The sequence below is a fragment of the Buteo buteo genome, chromosome 3 (assembly GCF_964188355.1).
Source record: "Buteo buteo chromosome 3, bButBut1.hap1.1, whole genome shotgun sequence".
NCBI lineage: Eukaryota > Metazoa > Chordata > Aves > Accipitriformes > Accipitridae > Buteo > Buteo buteo.
In genome coordinates this window covers 18,523,576-18,547,915 of record NC_134173.1, presented here as the reverse complement: position 1 = coordinate 18,547,915, position 24,340 = coordinate 18,523,576, and the positions used below count along the sequence as shown (strand labels likewise).

At 37.9% G+C, this 24,340-nt stretch overlaps 1 protein-coding gene across 1 annotated transcript in view; it reads left to right on the top strand.

Annotated features, from left to right (window-relative positions):
* CEP192 (centrosomal protein 192) overlaps nt 1–24,340 on the top strand; it is an 89,970-nt gene that overhangs the window by 7,885 nt on the left and 57,745 nt on the right. The window contains exons 8-21 of the mRNA XM_075024266.1: nt 570–720; nt 4,309–4,492; nt 8,195–8,256; nt 8,940–9,173; nt 10,014–10,136; nt 11,718–11,872; nt 13,404–13,450; nt 14,984–15,116; nt 17,665–17,819; nt 20,220–20,360; nt 20,610–20,940; nt 21,310–21,450; nt 23,919–23,983; nt 24,060–24,251. Of these exons, the coding sequence (XP_074880367.1) occupies nt 570–720; nt 4,309–4,492; nt 8,195–8,256; nt 8,940–9,173; nt 10,014–10,136; nt 11,718–11,872; nt 13,404–13,450; nt 14,984–15,116; nt 17,665–17,819; nt 20,220–20,360; nt 20,610–20,940; nt 21,310–21,450; nt 23,919–23,983; nt 24,060–24,251 (2,114 nt within the window). The remainder of the gene's footprint in view (nt 1–569; nt 721–4,308; nt 4,493–8,194; nt 8,257–8,939; nt 9,174–10,013; nt 10,137–11,717; nt 11,873–13,403; nt 13,451–14,983; nt 15,117–17,664; nt 17,820–20,219; nt 20,361–20,609; nt 20,941–21,309; nt 21,451–23,918; nt 23,984–24,059; nt 24,252–24,340) is intronic.

The window sequence follows — 24,340 nt, the reverse complement described above, 5'->3', positions numbered from 1 at the left end:
GATTTGTGAATGATAGATTTCTATATATTTACATTTCAGACAAAGGAAATAACTTTCTGTGCTGGAACACTTGCATGATTTAGGCTGCTGTGAATAGTTGTTACTGTACCCTCAAATTGTTTCACCAGACTAGAGCTGTGTAAAGTTGTAAATTTTGAAATGAACATACTGCATTACTGTGTTTGCCTGCTGCCAAAACCAGAAAATCTACATTCAGGGTTTAGGCAATAATGTTCAGGCAAAGTGGCTTTTTTTTCTGTTTAAATTTCCAAAACCAAGAACAAAAAAAAACAGTGGCAGTTTCCTCATCCATTGTCACTTGTTTCTCAATATTTTAATAAAGGAAACTCATTCTTGCTACTGAACAAAACTCAGTTTCATGTTGTGGATAGGTAGAGAATGTGTCAGACAGCTAAAGGGCCAGATCCTCAGCTGTTTGGAATTTTTATGTTGGTATTGAAGTTCAGTTGTAATTCACACCAGGTGTGTAGTAGTTGAAACATCACAGCTGTATCAAAAGCTGAGCTTCAGAAGAGAAACTAAAAGTTTTTATATATCTATATTTGCAGCTAATTACATGGACAACTGGAAGTGTACTGGTATACTGAAAGGTAACGGCAGTCCAGTGAATGGTAGTTCTCAGCAGGGAATTTTTAATGCCTCTCTAGGTTCAGCCAATACAAGCCTACAGAATTCACTAAATGGATCATCTGTCAGCAGGTAGGTTAATTAGCAGAGAGACTGAATTTCAGTAAATAGTCTTGTCTCTGAATCTTCTTAATTTCACTTAGCTTTCATGTTTGTTTTATAATTATAAGTGCAATGTCATTTATCGCATGAATACTTCTACAAGCTCTGTAGTTTTACTCTGATGGTGTCTGTTATGCCAGTGTTCAGAGGAAAATGAACAAAACCATAAGGCATACTGAATCATTGTGTGTAAATAAGCAATGTAAACAACTATTTTCACCTTTAGTTCTTTCACATTATTAAAAATAACTTTTCTGAAATAGTTTCAAACAAGGAGAAACTTATCATACTGCTGTGTAACTCCCCTTTTGTTTTACATGCATGTTTAAAAGTGAAGCAAAAATGCCAGCAACAGTTTCTGTTTTTCACTGGGATAATGTAGCAGAAAGGAAGGAGGAAATGATACTTCATAATGTATGGTTTCAACAGTCATATTCTAGTGTTAGTTTAGTTGCATTTTTGCAGGTGTAACATCAGTTGAATGAAAGTTTTGGTTTTTTTTAATCTTCCTCATATGGCATTCTTACTGCAGATTAATTTGCTTTGTTATGTTTTTATTCTGTAATAATTGCTGTTTAGTAGGTAAATTTAACTGCCTCTTCAGAAAACCATTTCAATTTGTGCATACTGAAATCTAGAAGTATACTGAGTCCTGCATTTGTATGGTGGAGTGTGTACAGTCAACTTTACAGGGTGTAAGGACTGGATGTGGCCAAATTCCATAGCAGCAGCTTCAAAGTTTTGTGGCCACCTTTCCACCCCCCCAAATGCTTTGGGACAGCCTCCAATTTTCATCCATGTGCAGCTACTAATACAGCTTTTGTTCAGTTTAAAATGCTCATCTGTAAAGTACTATGGCAGTTTGCTTTTTGAGAGTAGCCTTCACCCCCCCCTTCAGCAGTCAGTCCTGAATGGCAGTTCTGGCTTCCAGATCCCTAGCTGCATTGAACAGAGAAGGGCTGTCTCATCATTTTCCTCACAAGACAGAGGGCAGAGCAAGAGGTGGTAACGGGCCAAGTCTCCAGCAAGAAAGGCAGACAAAATGATGCTGGTCACCTGGTGCCAGGTGCTGCTTAAGAGTGTAGCAAAAAAATGCTGAAACGTAGTCCTGTCTTGGAATTGTGATATCCAAAGCTATGTAACTGTATTTGCTTGGGCTCCTATAGGGAGATACAGACTATTTTATACCTCTTTAGCATAGGGCGTGGTTTCACAGTCTCCTTATCTGAGGCTGTGTTGCTGCCAGCAAGACTACCCTACCCCACCGGTCCTCCTTCTCTCCCTGAAGTTGGTAGTAAGCCATTGTGAAACTGAAACTTCTAGCATTATTTTTAGACTCCTTCCATTGCTTTGTATTTTGAAAGTGTGGTGGGGTTTTTTTGTTTGTTTGTTTGTTTTTGTTTTGTTTTTTAATAAATTATTCTCAATTCCAATTTGGAAGTAACATTTTGTTACAGAATTAAGCCTGTGGCTGTGGAATTTCAAAAGATATGGTGTCTTGTCCTAGGATTGAGCCTTACTATAAAAAAGATGCAGTTAACTACATGTTCTCTTTTGTAATCACATTGACTTGAATTGCGTAAGCACAGTTGCTAACTTTTGTTTTAGTGTATTAACACAATAAAGATTTACGTACTGACATTTGACTGAATTGGTATCCTACACAGAATTTATTTTGTCTGTGACTGTAGATGCTGTGTTTTAGTGTCTATACTTGAAACAGCTAAAGCATAGGCAGAGCTGGAAAACTTTGTTAAAGCATGGTCATCAAACTAGATTTGTAATCAAAATAGTTTCAGAACAGATGATGTAGATTGTTGGAAAATAAGTCAGTAGGTCTATGTTGTTATGTTGATGTAATTGTGTGCCTAGATTTATGATACAATTTCCATTCTCCATTTGTATTATGTCCTTTTTAACAGAAAGCAGAGCTGATATCAAGCTAACTGGAGTAACTTTGGTGTTTTGCTGCTTGTTGCATGCACACAGGAATGGAAAACGAACTCCTTTTTTCCCTCCCCAACGCCGTTTGACCTCTCCCAAGACACCAGCAGCCTGCTAACTACTAAATGCTATTCAAAAAGCCTTTTAAAAACACGTGTACGTTTTTTGTACTAGCCCGCACAGTTTGATACTGTTGGAACTCCTGATAGAAAAATACTTGGAGAGGCTTCTTGTTTGGAAAAAAACCACAAACAAACAACAACCCAAACCCCCAAACTTCTATCAAAGCTTTTTTTTTTTTTTTTTTTGAAAGCTTGTCAAATTAAAATATAGTTCATGACTAAAAATCAGAATTTTTGTCCTTGATTGGGATGGGAGGAGGGAAGTGACCATTAAAGTAACTTTTCATGAAAATTGTTTTGATAACTAATTTGTTCTGCATTTCATAGTGTTCAGCATTTGGTTAAGATTCCTAAACATCACAAATTTGTATCTGCTTTGTAATATATGGAACTGTTAGTTTTAAAGGAATAAGAAAGCTGTGTTTTGACAATTGTACAGATGATAGCTTTAATGGTTTGGTATTGCTTCATTTATACCTCAGTATGACTTCAAATAAATGTTTTGTAAGTACTGTCATACTTTCTTCATCCTAAGCAAAGTACATTTTCTGATCTGTACTTGTACATTCCTGTGGTAATAATTCCATGGAGTCACTAAAATTCTCTAAGCATAGTATCCTAAAAAAGATTGAAACCAAAATGCAGCTTGTTGTGAATTGTCCCATAATTTCATTAATCGTATAGCTGTTCCTTTATGTAAGTCCACAGAACTGTAAACAAGACAGAAAACATCTGTAGGTATCTAACATAATTAAATGCACAAGTATTACGGGTAAGTTTAATAAAAATGGCACGAAATAGCATAATTCTGAGTCTTGCATTCACCAAGAATCTTAAATTTACTCTGAGGATTTTGCAGAAATATGTAAATACATACAAAGACTGTATTTCATTGACAGTAGTGATTCTCTGTAAATGTATATTATTAAATTTAAAGTATTGTAAAAACAATGATGTTTTTACGTCTATTCTAGAAGTGCTGTGAAGTTAATTGGAATTAGATGCATATGCAGAAAATGTACTTAGATAATATTTAATGTATATTTTGTGTCACAAATGAAGCGTTACTAAAAGCTCTGTTAATGAATCGCAGGAATTCTGGGAGAATGAAAGCATGTTAATAGCTGTGCTATAACATCCTTTTGATTTCCAAAGCAATCTGTTCTTTTGTAAAAACGTATACTAGGATTATTATTATGGTATTCTTTTCTATGAATTTCAGTGGAAAAGACTGTATTATTTTCCTTTAAAGAACAGTTTCCAGATTTGTCTTGTTTTGAATTACAAGCATTGATTTCTGCTATTATGTTCTATTGGTTTTGGCATGGATATACTAAAGCCTTTTTTTTTTTCCAGCATGTCTTTTCTCCCCTTTGGTTCTCCTTGTATTTACTACCTTTCTCTTTTTCTTTTTCCTTTTTTTTTGTTTGTTTGTTTTTGTTTTGTTTTGTTTTTTTGTTTTGGTGTTTTGTTCCTTTCTTAATTGTTTCAGGTATTTCTTTCCCCCTCTGGATTCCCCACGGGCTGGATCGAGATGGTCCAGTCATGCCCAGCTCCTTCCTCCTCCTCCTCTGATAGAGCACTCTTGCGATGCTGACACTGCCAACCTCCAGTATCCTCACCCTCGCAGACGATGTGTATCTCGGCCTCTTAATCTATTACCTGAGAATGAAGGGGTTTAACATGTTACTTTAAATAAACTCTGAAGGGCCTTATTCTGGTATTTGTGAATGCTTCCCTTTCTGGCTGCCTTTGTATTTCTTCTCTAGTACAGAAGATTTTAAAAAATTTGGGAACTTCATGCATGTTTTGCAGAACAAACTACAACATTTGGAACATGTTATTTATGTTTGTGTATCAAAGGAACATTTTAATCTGTACCCTTTTAACTATGGCAACACATACAAACAGCGTTAAACACGAGCTATTTACGGTGTAGCTGACTTCAATGTGCCTGTCCTTTTTTTTTTTTTTTTTTTTCCTTTTATTTTTGGAATCAGCGTATTATGGTCTTGAATTTTTTTCTTTTTGTATATTGCACTGACAAATGTGAAATATCTTCTTAAAATTAAACATGCCTTCAAGAAGTTGAGTAACTAAAGAATGATATTGGATCAACTCGTAAAAGAAACAAAACCATTCCTGTGTATACTGCAGCAAAATAGTTTGGAGTGTTTGGTTACTTAAGAATTTTCCATCTTGCTGTATAAATATTTAAATTTTATAATTGTGGTTGACTAATAAACTTATTCTAAAAGGTCTGTATTAGTATGCTTTTTCCTGTAATAGGCTTTTTTTTTTTTTTTTTTTTTCTTTTTAAACAGGCTCCTGCTTAAGGAGCTTTTTTGATTCAGGTGTCCATTCTCATAGTTTTGCTTTTGTGAAGTCATGTGCCATTCTGGCTGTGCAGTTGGGTATTACATTTTTCTGCCACAGGGTGTGCTCTGACTTTTCTCATGGCTGTATTGAAGGTCTGCAGAGTACTAGAGTCATTGGATTTCAAATTATTTTGTAATTCTTTTCCAGTGACTGAATAATTCACTTAAGACGTTTTGAAGAAATAGTACTGACTTAAAAGCCTCCTTTTTTGATGTGTCAGCACAGGAACACCATTGCTGTGGATGGATCAGCATGCTGGCATTGACTCAAGCTTTGGCTGGTGTGAGACAGGCGGGAGGAAAAAACTGGACAATGACTACATGGTATTGCTAGGGAGTAGCATTACTGCACAGGATGTGACTGCTGAGCTTGTTCAGCCCATCTGAGGGGGAGGAAGGATAAAGGTGTGCTCTGTGCAGCAGAAACCCAAAGCCTAATAGTGTAGGGCTTATGCTTCAAAATGGACTTATGCTACTTCCTGGACTAGACCACTAGTATAATGTAATGGAGAGGGCAGCCTCCATTCTTATAAAAGGATAGCAAGTTCCTGTGAGTTGTATTTGTATTCTGAAAACTGTATTTGCTCAGGTGCTATATTTTTGCTCAGATACACCACATTTGTTTCTTGATTCCTCTGAGAAGTCTAGTTTTAATTTACTGAAAAATAATGACAGGTAACAACAGTGTTACGGTGTGCTTGCTGACAACAGTGTGTGGAGGTAGGCTGCTGACACTTTTCAGCCAGCAGGAGCAGAACTGTGGGGAAAAAAAAAGAAAAAAAAGGTTTAGTAAGAGGAGGTACTTAGACCTTTTTACCAAAAAGTTAACTTCTATAAAATCATGCCATACTTTGCATGGTAAACAACAGAAATGTTACAGGATTAAAAAATATAGTTTAAATGGGCGTAGGAAGTAACAATATTCCTCTGTGGGAGAATGAGTAATTTAAAAAAAAAAAAGAGATTGAAACTACTATACTAGGATTCATTCCTAAAGAGATCAAAGCTATTACACTGGGATTCATTCCTAAAACAGAAAAAAACAGAACAAGCTGTTTCTGGGTATGCAAGCAGCAGAATATACTTTTGGAGGTTTAAGCCACTTCCAGAATTTCTGTCTTAACCCTTTAAAAGGTTACTTCCTTCAATACAGCAATTGATCTTTTTCTTACTTGTACCACTTCTACATGTACCAGGAAAAAGAACCAGGGCTCCTTCCTAAGCAGCCATCAAGGAAAGCAAAGTGGCGGTGTCTAGATATGCTGCTGTTTCCCAACGCTAACAGTTTGTGCTGTGAGACCCTACAGTGTATGTCAGGTATGCTTCAATTACTGCAGTGTCACAACAAGTAGTGTAAAATAAATTCAAAGATAATTCTTTACATATAACTATCCTTGATAAGCCAGATCTAAGGGAAAGAGTCCTGCTTGCATTTTTTTTCTTTAGATTTGCTTCTGTTATTCTTTTAGAGCCCAGAATAACCAGTTTTGATAATAATAAAGTAAATGACAACTTTTTGCAGCTTTTAATGCATTTTTTTATAGTCAATTGAGCATAGTCATGTTATTTTCCTCTGTGCTGAACATCTATTATTCCATGTGACTAACTCCAGTCACACTTCTTAGTAATGGAAACATGCTGTTACATTTCGGTGCAAACAAGTCACGTTTCCAATGGACTGGCCAAGTACTTTGACTTCAACAAATGAACTTATGCTGGTTTTGTGGCTGATGCTTGCCTTTCCCCTGCCTGCCATTTTGCATTGACATCTCCCCAAACCAGTACCTTTCACTCCGTATCCTTCACTGGCCACCTCCATTTCCTCAAACTCATGCGTCCCTCTATTAATCTCTCTTGCTCCCATGACTCAAGATGGTGAACTGTACTTCTGTGCAGGATCTGGGCCCTTGAACGTAAGCAGCAGAACCCCCAGGAGGGAGGGAGATTATAGAAGGGCTTAGAAAGGGATAATTACAGCAGGTACTTGCGGTATTTTAAATTTATTGTAAGGCTGCTGTCCCTTTTCTTCTTCTGAGAGAAGAAATGCATTATCCTATATGCTGTTTATGTGTTTGGAGCACATCTCAGCTTGAACTTCAGGACCAGAAGTTTTGGGGTCTTGTAATAGCCAGGAAGTGGCTTTGGTGTTTGTTTTGTTTTTGGTTGGTTTAGTTTTGAACATATTTGAACACAGCATGAACTTCTAATGACATCAAGTGTGTGAATTTTTACTCTCATTCTTGCTTTTTGCAATCTCCATACCAGGAATACAGCTGTAGCAGTGCGTTGTAAAAATGTCCTGGAATGACACTGAGTTTGATTATAGATCTTCTGAAGTTGTCATATACACATACACGTGTATTTGAAAGGCATCTGCTGCCTTCTCATCCTCTACTTAAAAAAATGTGACATTTATGCTTCAAAATGGAAATAAAATTTCCCACATACTGTATATGAACTGCACATTGCTCAACCTCACCTAAGTGACTCATACAGCCACAATACAACAGAAAACAAAGTCGGCAATATAAACAACGCCCGCCGCATAAATAAAAACTATCACCTAAGTAAATGCGACTAAAGCTTCTTCCTTTTTACAGGGCCTCTGCCCTGACTCGGCTGGTCAGACATGACTGGCGGCACATCTCGGGGGCCCCCGCCGCTCACCTGAGAGACCCCCAGTTACTCACCGGTACCGAGATTCAAACCTCGCCGGTCCGTGAGCAAATACCTGAAATAACCGATTTCATCGTCCTCTTCCGAAAGCCTCCCCAGTCAGCGCTAGCGCAAAACTGCCCCCTCTCACGGGAGAGACCTCCCCCCGCGCCGCTTCCCGCCTAACGGACGACGGGGCGCCGCCGGCTGGGGCGGAGCTAGGCGGTGCCGCCCACCCGTCGCCCAATCAGCATCGCCCACTCCTCAAACTTTTCCCCTCCTTCCCTGGCCTGCAGGCCAATCGCTGACTCCGGCGGGATCTCGACCATTGGCTGACGGCGGGAGGAGGCGGGGTGCGGCCGGGCGGGCGGTGGCAGCGCGCGCGCGGGCTGGGGAAAGTTTGGGAGGTGAGTGGCGGCGCTGCGCACGCGCTCCTCGCCAAGGGTTGGTCGGGGGGGGGGGGGGGGGGGGGGAGGCTCCGGGCAGGGTAGGGCCCCTCTGCTCCCGTCTGAGGAGAAAAGGGGTCGTTGGCTTCCACCCGCTCCCCGTCCCGGCCTGAGCGGCGGGGAGCGTCGGCGGTCGCCTCCCCCGGCGGGGCCGTGACAGGCGGCGGGGCGGGGGGGTGTTGTGTGTGTGTGTGTCTGCCTGTGCGGAGTGCGCGAAGGGCGGGGGTGTTCCGGGCCTTCCGTGAGGAGATCGTTAGCGTTGGGCTGTAGCCTGCCAAGGAGCGGCCCGAGGTGATGGCATCAGGGAGCGTGTAGCTCCCCAGGTGCTGGCTGCTGTGGAAATGGTGGAAGGCGGTCTCGGTGCAAGCAGCTTTACAGGCTAAATATAGGTTGGCAACGTCCTGCGGCGTCGGTGCTTCAACTTGCAGGAGCGCTGCTCCTTTTAGAAAGTCCAAGGCGGCTGCAAAACTCTGTGGCCCCCGAAAGGCTTGGGGGGGAGGGGGACTGGATATAGTTTTTAAGTGCGTTTGTGGCTAAAGTGGGGTGATGGCCAAAGAATATTGGCTGTGATGTGTAAATAACGTGTTTTTGACCGCGTTACTGTGACTTGTGTAACTGTATAGTTGTTTTGTTCCTACTTTCAGATGCTGCTGGACCAGGGCTGATGGTGTTGCCAAGCAGAGTGCTGTTTTAAGCGAGGTGTGCAGGATGATGGAAGACTTCAGAAATATTGCCGACGAGACGTTTCCAAGCTTCTTGGGCCATTCATTGAGTAGCAGTGCAAGTGTCACTTTTGAAAATGTTACTTTTTCCTCAAACCCTGGCTTACCTGTTGCAGCTTCAACTGTTGCCAGGAGTAAAACAGGCTGTGACAACAGGTGAGGCTATCAGTTAATACCACTTAATAATATAAAAAACAGTTGACTGGTTTGAAACACTTAACTTTGGAGAGGAAAAATGCTTTTGACAGATTATTTGGTAGATGATAGAACTATTTGCTAATCAGTAGCATACTAATCAGCAAACATAGGGTTGGTTGTGTTAGCAGTGAAAAATCTGCATTAAATTCATAACTCATAAAATACTTTTATTAAAATTACCCTTTAAAAGATTAGTTTAGGATGACAGTCAAGTTTCTTTTAACTGAACTCTTCAGCTTCGTATACTCAGGTTTGAAGTTGTGTAGAGAATAATAATACATTTTTTACACGTGTGTTCTCTTAACTCTATTAGCTGTTCATTTAACTTACCTGAGTCTGGCTCATTTTAGAAAGGGTAGCATAAGAACAACTGTTATGGGTACGAATTAAAATTTAACGCAATTTCTAATGATTTGTTCAGCAAGGAGTAGAGCAAAGAGTAACAGTTAGAAGTCTTTGCTCACTTAACTGCTGTCCTGTGACTTAACAAGAAGTAAGATCAGACTTTTATACCCTATCTTTCCAGAAGCATATGTTCCAAATGGGACAGCACTAGCCACTAAAAATGATAATGTGGTATTTCTTCTCTAAAGAACTAAAGACTGGAGAGGATCATTCTGGGTACATATGTGTACCTGTAAATACAGATTGGTTAGAAGATGCTAAAATAGTCAAATAATTGAACTTATAGGAGATTAGTGGCCATCAATGCAATATTTTTTTCCCAATTCTTTGGAAAACAGGAGAGGTGCATATTAGAATGATTCTGTTGTATGTTTTTCCTTCCCACCTTTACAGGCTTTCTGATATCCGTGCATCCTATTTAGAAGGGAAACATTCAACTCTATCAGGATCTTCTCACAGTAGTCAGTCAGATCCTGAGCCAATGGAGAGATTTGCCCTAAGCTTTCGTGATGACATGTAAGTGAGATAGTTGAAATCTAATTCTGTCCTAACATGCACATACCAGTATGTAGATTTATATGTATTAAACGCTAATTATGGAGTACTTAAGAATTGAATTGCCTACCTTAGCAGCAGCTTCTACTACTGGCCTTCTGATGGCAGTAACCGGAGAGCTCAGCTGTGCAGTAGCCTGTTAGCTTACAGTGTTTGGCAGCCTGGGCAGCTTTTCCTACTAAACCAGCTCTTCCATGTTTTCTGAAGATGAATAGTGGTGGGCTATGTGAAAGCATCCTGCGCAATGCTACCACTTAGCCTGTACAACCGTACGTGAACAGCGTTCTGCTGGTTAATTGACTAATTGGGCTTCATGTACATGACAGGAATGAATCTTCAGAAGTGTTTGTTGTTGTCTTTTGTAAACTATAATGTTTGTTTTGTTGCCACACTAATTAAAATTTTCCTAAGCATGATTAATTGACTTATTTGTATCTGCTTGTATTTACCTAGTTTATACTACATAATCTAGATTTAAGCTGATGTTTCTGGTTCATGGCATGTGTGTGAATAATAGTTTGCACTGATTTGAATTTGTTCCAAGTAAGTATCATGCAGCTTGTATACAGAAAGGAACGTCAATTTCTATTAAATTTAGCTTCCTTGTAGCCTCAGTGATTGCTATTTCTTAGGAAATAATGAGTGTTAGTGAAATAGTTTAGAGCATTACTAAGGGGTGGAAATGTTGGAAGCTGTTGCATAGGTTATTCTAACCAAGGTCAAATTTGTTCCTGTTGTTGCAATAGAAACAGCAATGTGCATCTTTGATAAAAGCACTCTAGGCAGTATGTCCCTATGCAAACAAAGAATGTAAGGTTTAAGAGAGGGAGTCAGTGTCTTGATTGTACTGAAGTGAAAAAACCCATGGAATAATTGTATTTTAGACTTTCAAATGTTAGTTTTATTTACATATATATAAAATATTAAAGCAAAAGTGTGCCTCAGCTCACTCCATGAGGAAATTTTAACATCTTACATGATTAACTTCTCTGCCTGTGTGGAAGTCCTATGAAACCAGAAGTGAAAAATAACTTTCCTACAGAATTATAGAAGCTGTTATTTAACAGAGCTATATGGAATTTCAGTAAGTTATGTTCTTTATGATTTACTCCCTAATTTAATGTTACGAAAGGTATGCTGATTTTGTGGACTTAGGAAAATCTTGTCTAGGGTTTGACTTGCTCTCAAATGGATCATGGAACTCGCCTGGAATAGACCCTTTTCCCCTTATACTTTTCCCTCTTCTTGCAGAAATGAAAGGGAAAGGAACAAACAAAAAAGTAGAGGCACATGTTACATTAAATTTCACTGTTTGTTTCACACAGTAGATTGTGAAACTGAAGCCCTTGTAATCTTGATATTTATTCCTGCAGTGTAAAATGACAGGTAATAGGCCTGTAGAATCTATGTTAATGGGAACAGCTGACTTCCTAGAGATGAAGGCATGAGAATTTATCAAATCTTTATAGAGATGTTGTATACTAATGTTGATCTATATATCTTGCTGACTAATTTTTTTCACTGAAATATTTCTCCTTCTAGGGAAGTTGCTACACAAGTTAAGGAACCTCAGCCAACTTCTGTTAGTTTGAAAGAATCCCACTCAATATATGGAGAGCAGGATCAGAATGTGATTGAGCGTTCAAATCGCAGTCAAGATACCTTACTTGAGGTATTGCCACTTGAACGATTGGAAGGTATTAAAATTTGAGAAAAATTGTATACTTATTCTGGGTGTAATTCACTTTTTGAGCTATAGTTGTCTTCTTGACCCTTTCACTGCTTTATGGCATGGTGTACGTGGGCTCTGCAAAAGAATCTCTTTGATTTGAACAAAGTGAGAACAGAGAAAGCTTGTGGTTGACGTTGTGTTCTTAGATTTCTCCCCAAAGTACGAAGCTAGACAGGAAGCTGGTGAGAATAATGTTTGCTATAAAATGCCATAACTAGAATGCTAGTAGGAATCTGAATTAATTTCAGGAACTTTACTTGTGGAAAAAGTGTATGTAAGTTGTTTTGTACCCCTTCTCTTTCAGTAGGTGTAAGTCTATGAGATTGTATTTTAACTAATGTCTCTCTTCTTGCCCTATTCCAACCTGTAACAGATGATCTTTAACTGCAGCTGTAGAAGCTGGAAACATACTTTTCTAGTGAGATGATGCATGAAAAAGTAGTTTGGAATACTTGCTATGAGAACTATGCTTTTTTTGAAGTATGAGTAGAGTAGTGGAAGCAAAATAATACTTTGTAACTTATTTTAAATTGTGGCTATTGCTATTGGACTTGTATGGGTTTTTTGCTAATACCAGTCCTGTGATTAAATTCTGCTCGTTACTTAAAATTCAGTAAATATACTTAGTAAATACGTATTTCTAGTCGTTTTCCTTTTCTAAGCTTTATCTGAGTGTTTGCATAGGTTTTCATGAGGTGAGTATTAATTTAACAGAGAACATGTCCAATTAGAAAATACTACGGTTTGTAATCTAAATGGGCCCTTATAAAACACGCTTCTAACAGTGAAGTGTTGACTTCAGTCACTTATTGTAGTCTTGAGGAAGTGGCAGTAACTATGGCAACAAAAATCATGATGCTTTGGAAAACTGGGACTGCCCTGTGTTCGGACTTGATAGTGCCTGATTGTATTTAGTAAATTGGTTTTAACTTGTTGTTTATTCAAGGTTTAGGATTCTAGTCCAGAAATTGTCTTTTATTCCCATCTATTACTTAAGAATTAGGAACCTTTTTTGCCATAATCTGTATGTGCATATCTAAAATGTTCTCTGTGTTGTGGGACTTGCAATTGGATTATGTGTGGATGTAACACAAAGACAAGTGGAAGCTGCTTACAAGTGATCCAAAAAAAGAATTGGCCCAGTAGGTGAAATGCAACTGTGAAACAGAACACTTGTTCCTACTTCTGCTAATGCAGCCTGGGACTTCTTACTTTTTTGTACTGCCTTATTGAGGCAGTAATTGTCTTTCATAATTTTTACAGTTCTAGCCCTGATGAAGCCCTGGCTTTTTAATTACTCCCAGATACTTTAGGTCATTGTTGTAAGAACATATAAACTTTGGTATTGTGATAACATGTATGTTTGAGGCTTATTTTTATGGTGTATGCCAAGACCTTCAGGAAGCTTGGTCTGCTATCTTACAGAAGAGTTAGCACTTAGCAGTATAACATAAGAGCATAATAAGTACTGATTACAATACGTTATCTTGTTTCAGATTTGTCAACTGGAGTATGTTTTCTTCCAGACAGTGAGAATAACAAGGTGAAAGCTTTTCTAAATACAGTGAAATTAAAGGTTTTCTAACATTAATCTTGTAATAGACTTAATTCTGTGAGAGGAGGAGGGAGGGAACTGAACTGTGTTTATTGTGTTATATCGTATATCCCTTAAGTTTGTAACAGTGCTAGCATGCTGAATGTGTCATGCCTCACTTTGCCTCCTTTTTGCAGATCACTTAACAGAAGTAGTGCCATGGGAGTATGACTCCACCTAATCTTTTTCAGCTGTGAAAATTGTTGTTTACTCCTAGCCTCTGCTGTCTTGTAGTTATTTATCAATGTAATGACCTTACATTTTAAATCCCAATTGTAGTTTAGCTTAGTGAAAAGCTTTTTGAAGAACTTTTTGGAATGCTTTTGGAAATTTATGTAGACAATATCAACCTGATTTGACTTGGGCCTGTACTTATTAATTACTTTGAGGAATGTTAGTTCAGATGACTTCTTCAATATCTGTAACATGAAAAACTGGGCCATTTGTAGTAACACATTCTTACTGCTGCCTTTTTTTTTTGGGGGGGTGTGTGTGTGTGCGTATGTGGCTATCCCAGAGCTAGCAAATAGCTGCAGGTATTGATGGGTAGGGCTGTGCTTCAGCTGTTTTTATCTACTGTGTTAGAGAAGCTGACAACTATGGGCACAGAGACACAAGGCAGACAGGAATGGAAGATCTTGTGGCCCTTACAGAAAATGTGCCTCAGGCTGCAACCAGATGCTGTCCAAGATGTACTCCTTAATGTGTCAGCTGGTATTTAATAAATTGATTTAGTTTTCTTTTGTTTGATTTTTCTAGGGATCACAGTGGTTAGTGAGTTGCAGTTGAATGCTCACAGACTGTCACCTGAAAACCATTATTCAAGTCCCTTTCAAATTTTTTACTTTCTGAACTTTGACTTTTTTTGCTGTCTGTAAAAGATGATCTGTTTATAAGAAAGAACGTGAGACTAAATCCAGACCAGGCATTACATTGTGCTGTTTTTAAAAATCATTCAGGTATATAAAAGATACGATATTTATAGTTAGCTAGATTCAGCTGAAGTACTGCTTTATAAGTAATTTAGTAGGTTCATTTGAAGAAACTATTAGCAAAGGGTCGATCTGGGTGTATGATTTCTGAAGAGGCACTGTTTTAGCAGCATAGGAAACTATTGAGAGTTGTCTTTGTACTTTTAAGTTGGGATTGCAGCTTAATGAATGGGCGGCCAATTTTTTCAAGTGTAAACTCTTTAACGCAGTGGTTCAGTATTTTATTTTTGAGGTTTAAGTTTGGTGTCATTCAGATGCTTTTACCCTCTTTCCCCTTTATGATCCCTGCGTTTCTTGCATGTATCTGTTCTGGAACTCAACAGTCAAAGTCCATTGGAGCTAGAATGTTTGCTGGGATAAGTAGGGTAAAAAAAAAAGGAGGGGGTGGAGTTTTGGAATATTATCAACCTCATTAATTGTTTATTATTCACTGAATTTATGCAATAGCTAGTAACTCCTAGAAACATTTCTGTATGGATGCTTTTGACAGGTTGGTCCATTTGAACCTTCTGAAAAGCTGATAGAAGGTGAAAGCTCAAGTGATCATCTTAGTAATAGCCTTTTAAGTTTTTTGGAAAATGAGAAACTCTCATCTCTTGCAAGCTCAGAAGAAGATTCCACTGGTAAGTGTATTTATAACCCTGGGTAGCTGAGTCTAGAATTATAACACAATGTTATTGCATACTTGAGAAGAAAGCTATTGTTTTACCAAAGTATTTAATATAGGATTGCGCTTGATCAAAAACCAGTATTAGGAACATTAAGGAAAACTGTTCGTTGGGAAACTGGCTGTTTTAAAATTGTAGTGGGAGTAGGTGGCTGTGGAATTTGTCAGAGAAAATCACAATTGGAAGTTTACTCTAAAAAATTAACAGTCCTCAGTTACTGTGAATCAAAAATACAGGTAGAAATGTGGGCATTCATTTAATAAAGTGATAACCCTAGCTACAGTCTCAGTTTAGATTAGTAGAGATAAACTTTCACGATGAAGAACATACACATGCAGTTAGAATTAACTTTTATTTGAGTTTCAGATCTCTTTAGATGCTACACACGCAGAGTGACACCCAAGTTGGAAGTCTAGTTTACCTGCAGGGATAAAAGTGAGAGCTTGAGTTCTGTAACTTGTAACTAAACAAGAGTTTTGAAATTTCTGTGCCCTTCCAGTGGCTGCTGCTGAAGCACAGACATGCTCTTCTTTATTAATGCAGCTGACTTTGCACATAATATGAAGGATGACAGGGTATGTCCTCAGATGCACCAAAAACAAGGAATGCAGAGTGATAAATAGGTTTGATGCCGTCTTGAGATCAAGCAGCCCTGCATTCAAGTAGGGTTACTGGATTTCTCCCATGACATCTACAGATGTCATGACTGTCTGTTGAAGTCTCCTTGTTCTTTCTTGTCTAACTTCACTTGTGCATTAAGCGTATAATAATGAAGTTAATAGTTTGCTGAGTAAAAATACTGTTTTCTTTCACCCAAGGGGGTGGAATTACTTCTAACTGCCCTCTTAAGGAGCTGGTAGTCATTAGCTGGAAATACTTGCCTATTCATGGTTCCAATACTGGTGAAGCTAACTGATCTTTCTATTTTTCCTGGTCAGTGTGCAGTGTACTAATTTTTGTCATGCAATTCAGTGTAAATTTGGCAGGTGAGTATTTCTAAAAATAAGGAGGAAGTCTCTGGTATCTGAGGTAAAATACATTAATCTGCTTTCTCGTTATTTGGAAGATAGCAGATGATTATTTCAGTTTCACAAAGAAGAAATCAAGACATAGGTAAATGAGATTAAAACAATTATTGTGTTGTTAATTTGAATTTGAATTATAGGTATTTGTCTACCATTCAGGTAACTAACTAATCCTTCTATAATTTTTAAAGCATTCTATGGATGTTTGTTCTGAGGGTATGTATTAGTCCTTTTTGAAAAATTGAAGAAACTTAGCCTGCTGCAGTCTCTCCATCTTCTCCAGTATCATACGTGGAAACAGAGCCATGATTCAGATTTTCATTTATTGACTCTCAAATGTAACAGATCCTGATTAGTTTGCTGTAATATCAAAGTTGCTGAGCATCCTTAACTTCCAATTCAACTAAATCTGATTTTGTTTAAAGAGTGTGCTTCTCTAAATCAGGCTCTTTGTACAGGGCACTGGCAAAACTGGGAATGCAAAAGTAATGATGGCTTACTTGTGTGCTTGGCATTGTGTAGACCTCTTTGGCAGAAGGAAATACTGAGAAGATTCTTAAGAATTACCTTTTTGGGGGTGAAGAATTGAAATATACTCCAAAGGCAGAATTGATGGAGAAATCTTAAACCATTACCAGCAACCTGAAAATTAACGTTTCTTTAATTAGGTGGAAAACAAAATAGAGTTTATAAATGAGTGAGTTTATAGATGCAAGGCCTGTTTGAGTATACTGTTTATTTAATAAGGAAAAACACAAACAGGATACTGTTTCCTGGAAATGAAAGAATAAAAAGTAAAGATGTCAAACAACTTCTTGGTTTACAATGTTTTTACATGTTTTACGTGTTTCTTCATGTTTTAAAATGGTTTTAAGAGTGTGTTTAACCATGCCCTAAAAAGCTGACTGATGTTTGAGTCTTTAAAACACACAAACAAAAGCCATGGAAACTCTCCTCTCCTCCCAGTCCCCACAAATTAAAAAAACAGCCTCAAACCAAGAAAAACTGTTGTCTTGAAAACTTGTCACTTTGCAAATAGGAATAGTACTGTTCTTAGTAATAGCACTTAACATTTTTTGCCATTGAAATACAGAACTATGCTTCAATCATGTTGTGTCAAGTTTGAAAAATGTTACATATATTTTACTTTTAACTTGTGAGTACATATATGATTTGCTAGTTGGAATGTGGTGGTGTATAGATCATGTGGAGGAAGATGAGTCACTTCATAGCCTGGGACTTAAAATGATAGCTTATAGTCATTTTGTTTTGCTGTTTATCACTAGTCACGGAGTAAGACAATTGCATGTTTCTGTGACCCACTTATTTTAAGGGAAGACCAGGATAAGTCTGCTCTGACTGTGTGACTGTGTTGTGAGACTCAATGTATTAAAAATTATGGAGTTGCTTTGATAATATGTCAGGTGATATAAAATGTCCATGAAAGGTGAATAGGATATCTTTTTCTCTTTCAATAGATGACGATATTGATGATGAAGAGTTCTTTGATAACCAACTAGAAGCCTATTTTGAGCAGCTGATACAACCAGAAATGACAAGAGGAGACACCGACATACAGAAACTCTCAGAATGCTGTACAGCACTGAAGCTTTCTGAAAATGGCTCACTTCAGGTAGGTTTAAAGTGAAGTTCAAAGCTCAGCATGCCCAATGGCCCTTAAACATTAGCATCATTGAGGGTTGTCTGCCAGGGTGAATTTTTTTTTTTCTTTCCTGACAAACCCAAATACTGTCCAACAGGTAGCCTGTACACCAAAGGATTCTTTTAAAATGTAAAGATAGCAAATACAGCTCTAAACTAGAAACAAAGCCATCTGAGTGAGCTTCTGACTTTTTCCTGTTCCCTCTGCAAGGTTTTCTCTGGGGGAAGGAAAAAAAAAAAAAAAGGAAAGAAGCTAGGTAGCTATTTTTGTATTTATTTTCCTCTTCCTTGTAGTGCAGAGCTAGCAGCTGATTCATCTGTTTGTTACAGAAGGTCTTGCTGCTTATGAGATAAGGTGGAATTGGGTAAGTAGCTGGCTGTCCCGAGAGGCTTTAGTCAGGAAGGCTTGCAGCAAAGCTGAAGAGTTTCCTATTATGCTGTCATCTTTACTCAGGTCTCCATTCAGGTTTCTCACCCCTGTCTAACCCTGCTCCTCACACTCCTCATTGTCCTGTGTATAGCCTTCTCCTTTCTTCTGATAAGCAGCTCTGGTAGAGAACCTTGTGCAGTCAATTCTGTTACTTGATCTTGCAAAGAGGGAAGAAACCAATCCCAAACTGCTGAGACTGGTTTTCTGTCCCTTCTCTGGGATGATGGAGACTTGTCTTCAGAGAAATCCTGTAATTAATATAACATCAGTAATATTTCCTGAAGATGGACTTTTTCTGCTGGACTACTTAATACTGCAATTCTTAATCCTTATTTCAAAAGTAAAAATTGCTTTTAGAGTTTTGGATTGTTTATGCTGGTCTGAACTTACTGTACCTCTGAGGCATTCTCTTGAATGCTTTAAGGTATGAATGTTTCTTACATACCTTGCTTCCCCTCTCAGCTTCCTAGTGGTGGTTTTTAGTGTCAGAGATGGTAAAATGTTTGTAGATAAACGTTTGGGATCCTCTCAAGTTCACTAAGGGGAAATTATATCATTGGTAACTAAGCAGAAGCCTATACTGATAGCATTGTCTTGTGAAGGCATGATTTAAATTTTGATTACCAGCTTCTGAATGCAAAGAATTTTTGATGAAAGACAAATCTCCATAAAAAAAGCTAATACCTATAAAATGCTTGCTTTACCCTGTTCCCTTCAGCCCCAGCAAGCTGGTCGGTTAAACTGAAACTAAGGCCATCTTTTGATCTTGCTTGTAACTTGCTTGTAATGTCCAGGAGATGGGCCTATTGTCTGTGTAGGAATTGCTTCATTTTAATATGATGGTTCTGTGACAGAACTATTTTCAGTAGTTTAACTTGTTGCTATTCTTAATTAGACTTACAGTTTTAACTGTAACATTCTGTTTTATTTTTTGTTTCTATAACTATTGAAGTAACATGCTGGCACTTCTTTTCTATCATACAACTAGTTTATAAAAATCTTTGATCACTGGTTTATTATCTTGGCTAGCAATGTCCAAGGTTTTATTAAGTGTATAGCATCACAGAGACTCGTTTTTACAGGAGAGTGAACAAGTCTCTTAACTAATTGGTTAGTGTGTGAAAGGTAAGTGTAGAGCAGCAACTGACTGGCTTGTGGTTTGCCTTTGAGCAGCAGTTAGCTCTGTTACAGATTGCTGTGGATTAAGTGCCTTTCCATTTTCTTGGCTTTGCAACAGTGGATGCAATCCTGGCAGTTGCATGCTTGACCAGAATGGGAAAGTGTGATTGATTGGAACAGTTAAATAAACTGTAGCTCCTGAAATTTCAGAAATTTCCCAACTGACAGCAGAGTTTCCAAGCTGTGAGAAGTGATATGTTAACCCTGTAAAAGTAGTCTGCATAGGCTGCCAGTTGCTGATCTACGGCTGTATGTGAAGAAAGGGATAGGTGGCTGTTTGAAGAGTGAGAATAACACAGTTCTGCTCTCTGACCTCAGGTCTTCTCTATTTGTGTAGGATAGATGTTCCTGCTTCACTGCCATTGTAGATAGGCAGTTGGGCAAGTAGAACACGTTCCGAGTTGGATTTGGAGTCCTCATCTAGCAGTGGGTCAACCAGAACAGGAAGAGTAGCAGCATGGTGCCCTTGCTAAAGGGAATGAAGGGATGTAGTAGGAATAAGAAGAGATCCTCCCATCTTCTTGCTGTGTATGGCCTTGGAGGCAGATTCGTGGATTGGCATAGCCAGGAACGATTGTCCTTGGTGGTGGTGCTAGCAGCTAGAGATGCCTCTGGCAGTGGCATATGAGTGAACAAAGTATGATAATCTGTTTACTAGAGAATTTTTTTAACATTGTAAAAACAACTGTACTCTTAAAATCTTTTTTTTTTCTTTGGTATATCTGTTCTAGTGTAACTTAAATCTTAATTTTTTTTTAAAAGGAGAACTTTCAGATTCCTGACACTTACCAGGCTGTGACAGGAGTAGACTCTGGAAATGCCAGTGATGAAGATTCACAAAATCAAGGAATAACTGGATGTCCTGTGCAAAGAGAAGTGCTGCCCAGAGCAGTACAGCAACTGGTATGAAATTGTCATAAACTTCTGTTTATCATATAGAGTAAGACTGTAGTAGAAGGTGGCAGTGTATTTAAACTTGTTAAGAGGTTGAACTAACAACCCAACCTTTCTGTACAAAAAAATAACACCACTTTGTTTTTAGATATATTTTTCAAACATGGTTATCTTGCACTATTTTGTACCTAGAACTGTTAGCACAAACAGTTAACAACTGCAATTCTGACACTTTTCAAATGGTTATTGTTTTCTAAGAATTCCGTGACTACTGGAGGTGTGCTAGATTCCTGCACGGCTGCAGAGTCGCAATTGGGTTCACTTCAGTGTATGGACAGCCATAAAGGTGATGTTTTGGATGTCCTTCCAAAGCAGGAAATACAGTCCTCTGAGTGTCAGGCTGCTTCTTCTGATGCAGAAGTACTACACACAGCAAGAGGATTTTTGAGGCACTCCACCACTCCTCAAGTTCTTAGTGCAAATGCACAGCTGACAGATGCAACTGAGTGTGAAGTTGGTCTTCCTGATACTTATCTGTCTCCAACTGCAGACAGCTGTGAGAACATAAGTTTAGTTACCACAGACAAAGGTAGGTTGCTTTAGGTATAATGCATCTATACAATTGTGACCAGACTTCGTTGCATGGAAAAAGAAATAAAATTGTAAGCTATGCATTTTTCTTTAGTTGTGCAGGTTGGTAATAAAAACCAATGTAGCGTGAATAAATTTTGACTTTTTTTTTTTAAAAAAAACCAAACCAACAAACCTGACTGTTGTATATTGCACTTGTTTATTTGATGATGAAACTAGTTTAATCTTGCAGTTGCAGCAACTTGAGCTATGCTTTTTTGACTTGTTGCTGACTTCTGGCAAGTGAACTCCTTAATCTAAACTAAAGAGACTTTGCCATATTCCTTTTTAATTTAAGCAACAGTGTAGTATTTGATATGTCTTTCAGGTGACTTACCACACAGCATTGTTTATCAAAATGAAGAGGGCAAATGGGTGACTGATCTTGCATATTATACTTCATTTGATGAAGAACAAGATTTAAATCTGTCTGAAGATGTTAAAATAAATGAGGAGTTCATTACTGGATGTATGTAATCTTTTTTAGATAGCTGTTGTTATCTGTAATGGTGTTAAGTAAACTTTCGTCGTCTTTTTTTTTTTTTTTTTTTAATTCAACAAATCAGTATTTGGTGTTGCAAAGCCTCCAGGCTTTAGATAATACAAATTATTTGAAAGCTGATGTTGATAGTAGCCTATAATGATATTATAGTTGATAGCTTCTTTCCGTGTTCCCTACTGTTCCTGTGAAGAGTCTTTTGTTTTGTTTCAAAAGGCATTCTAATGTGTCACTGGTACCTATTGTATGAGCAAAAGTAACTCCTGTAGCTGTCATTTCCACAATTTTTCCTTTGGACTTTAATTATTGTTATCCTTTTTTTCAAGAAAGTAAACAGTAGTCATTCTGTATTGCATGATGGTTATAAGACAGGAAGTAATTGTAAACAAGAAATTTCTACAAAATCAGCTAGAATGTGAAAAGAGCTGCTGAATTCACTAGCTGGTGATTTCTTTTGTGAACCCCTTGGGAATGTCTTGATGCTGAAAAATGGTACTGGTACTGAAAAATGTTGGAGCTTATTGAGGGGCTTTACGGACTCTCTTCTAACAATTTCCAGGCTTTTTGAACTCCTGTTTACTTAAAAAGTTGTTTAGTTTACTTAAGCTATCTCAGACTGATCTTCATGAGAGTCTGTATGTTTGTCATACAGGCTTGGATAATATGCACGTAGTGCCGTAGACAAGTCGATTCCTTAGCACCAAAATGTCATCTGGTCATCTGTTTTACTAGATAGATTCAAGCAATGTGTGCAACAGCATTTCTCCTAGTCTTTTCTGAAATTGATATATGGATTGGCCAATGTATTCTAAACATGTCCACGGTCCACTCAATGCTCTTCTTTCTTTCAAAGAGAATGCTGTATATGTTGCTGTCTAGAATTATTTATTTTGAAGGAGTGATCAAACAGGGTTGATTAGTTGAAATAATGTTTTTCAATACTGTAGTGGTTTTCTGCTGGAACAAGCAGATGTGATCCAATTTGGTACAAACTTCCCTATCTACTACGTCAGTAAAGCAGAGTGCCTCCATTATTTTTTCAAATGCCAGGATATTTCAGACAATTTCCTGCATCTCAGACTCAGTTTGTCGAGTGATTACAATATTTGGCTGTTGTAAATTTTTCCAAGGCTGTTTAGCTTTTTCCCACCTGATAGGTTTTTAAAGCAATTCTCCTTTTGAGCCGATTGGCTTACCTGTCTATGTGATAGAAGATGTGCACTTACAGATTCAATGTTTTTAGCATTTTTCTGGCTGCTAGTTTGCCTGTCTGTCTGCAATGCTCAAGTGTGATGTTTGACAGCTGAGAAAGTTTATTTGTAGGGACAGAAAGGAAATGTTACATGCGATGCTTCTGAGTCTCATTTATGACATGTCTATCTCCTGTCAGCAAACTGTGCACACAGTGTATTCTTGTATACAATAGTGCATGATTGCTCACTTGACAGTTTGGTGCTTCAGGAAGTCTTCAGAGAGCTGTATGGCTTATACAGAGGATTAAGGAAAAACTGATACTGACTTAGAGTTCAACTGGATCTAACCATGTGTCACTGATAGTGCTAGGTTGCCTTTAGGAAACACAGTTGGATTGCTCAATAAAGATGTATTCCAACTTTGTTTCTTTCCTCAGAGTATGTATTGCAACTTCCCGTAAGTAATTTTATGGACAATAGCTGTATTTAAGTTACAAGTTTGTGTCCATTCTTAATGTATTCCTCCATTTGCCCTGTGTCCTCTGTGACGAGGGATGCAGTGTGTACAAGGCCACATATTTTATAAGTTTTGATGGACTTAATTATACAATAACACTGAAATAAGGTGGTAGAGCAATATCTCTTGATCAGCAGTTTTTCACATCATTTCAGTGAAGAGACTTTAAGTGTTCATTGTTCTGTGAATGGTAATTGTGAAAATAATACAAGCATTTGAATTTAAAAGAAGTATTGATGTATTTGGCCTGTTAATTTGCACACGTGTTTCATGAACTGGTACAAACCAGTCTGTTTCTTTTGCTCTAATTCACAGGTACCACCTTGATGAAATTTTCAAAACTGAATGTAGTGAAAGTTTGTTTGGAATTAACCATATAATGCTCAATTCTAGCTAGTATGGGTAGCATAACCTATGAAAAGTTATAGTTTGGTTTGGGATTAAGGCCGTAAGAGACTTTCTTTATTCACCACTACGCTAGTTAGTTAAATGCTGATTTTACTTTGGCCCCTAAAAATCCAGGGAGTACTCTTTTAAAATGGATTTCATATGAACTTTTCTCACCATAATGGGATGGAATAACTCGTAGTGTGTTCCAAACTGTCTCAGATGTAGAATGAAATATTGCAACATCTGTTGCTCAAAATTTAGTTTAATGATGCAAAATAGTAATGACAGCACTTAATAACTTATGCCTTATTTTAATAAATGTTCTCTTTGTTTTTAAGCTGAAGCAGCAGCTATGATTGCACAAGACCAGGAAGAATTTGAAAAAGCACACAAAATTGTGCAGGTAACTAATTATCTCAATGTAAGCAGAATAGTTCTCTATTTACGAGTTACAACTTCTGAAATCTCTTTGTCTGCAGGCGGAAAAAGTAGACATTCTAAATGCATCTGAATTAGGAGATACCTCATGGAAATCTGCCAATAGCTGCATTCTGCTGAGAACATCTGATCTTGACAAAGATGCCAGTTATTTACGTTTGTCTTTGGGAGAGTTCTTTGGTCAGAGATCTGAAGCTCTTGGTTGTCTTGGTGGAGGCAGTGATGTGAAACGGGTATGTATCTCAGTATTAAGACACAAGGAAGGTACAAGAACAACAGCTAGCACTACTTTTGGGCTTTTTTTTTATATCGTAACTAACTC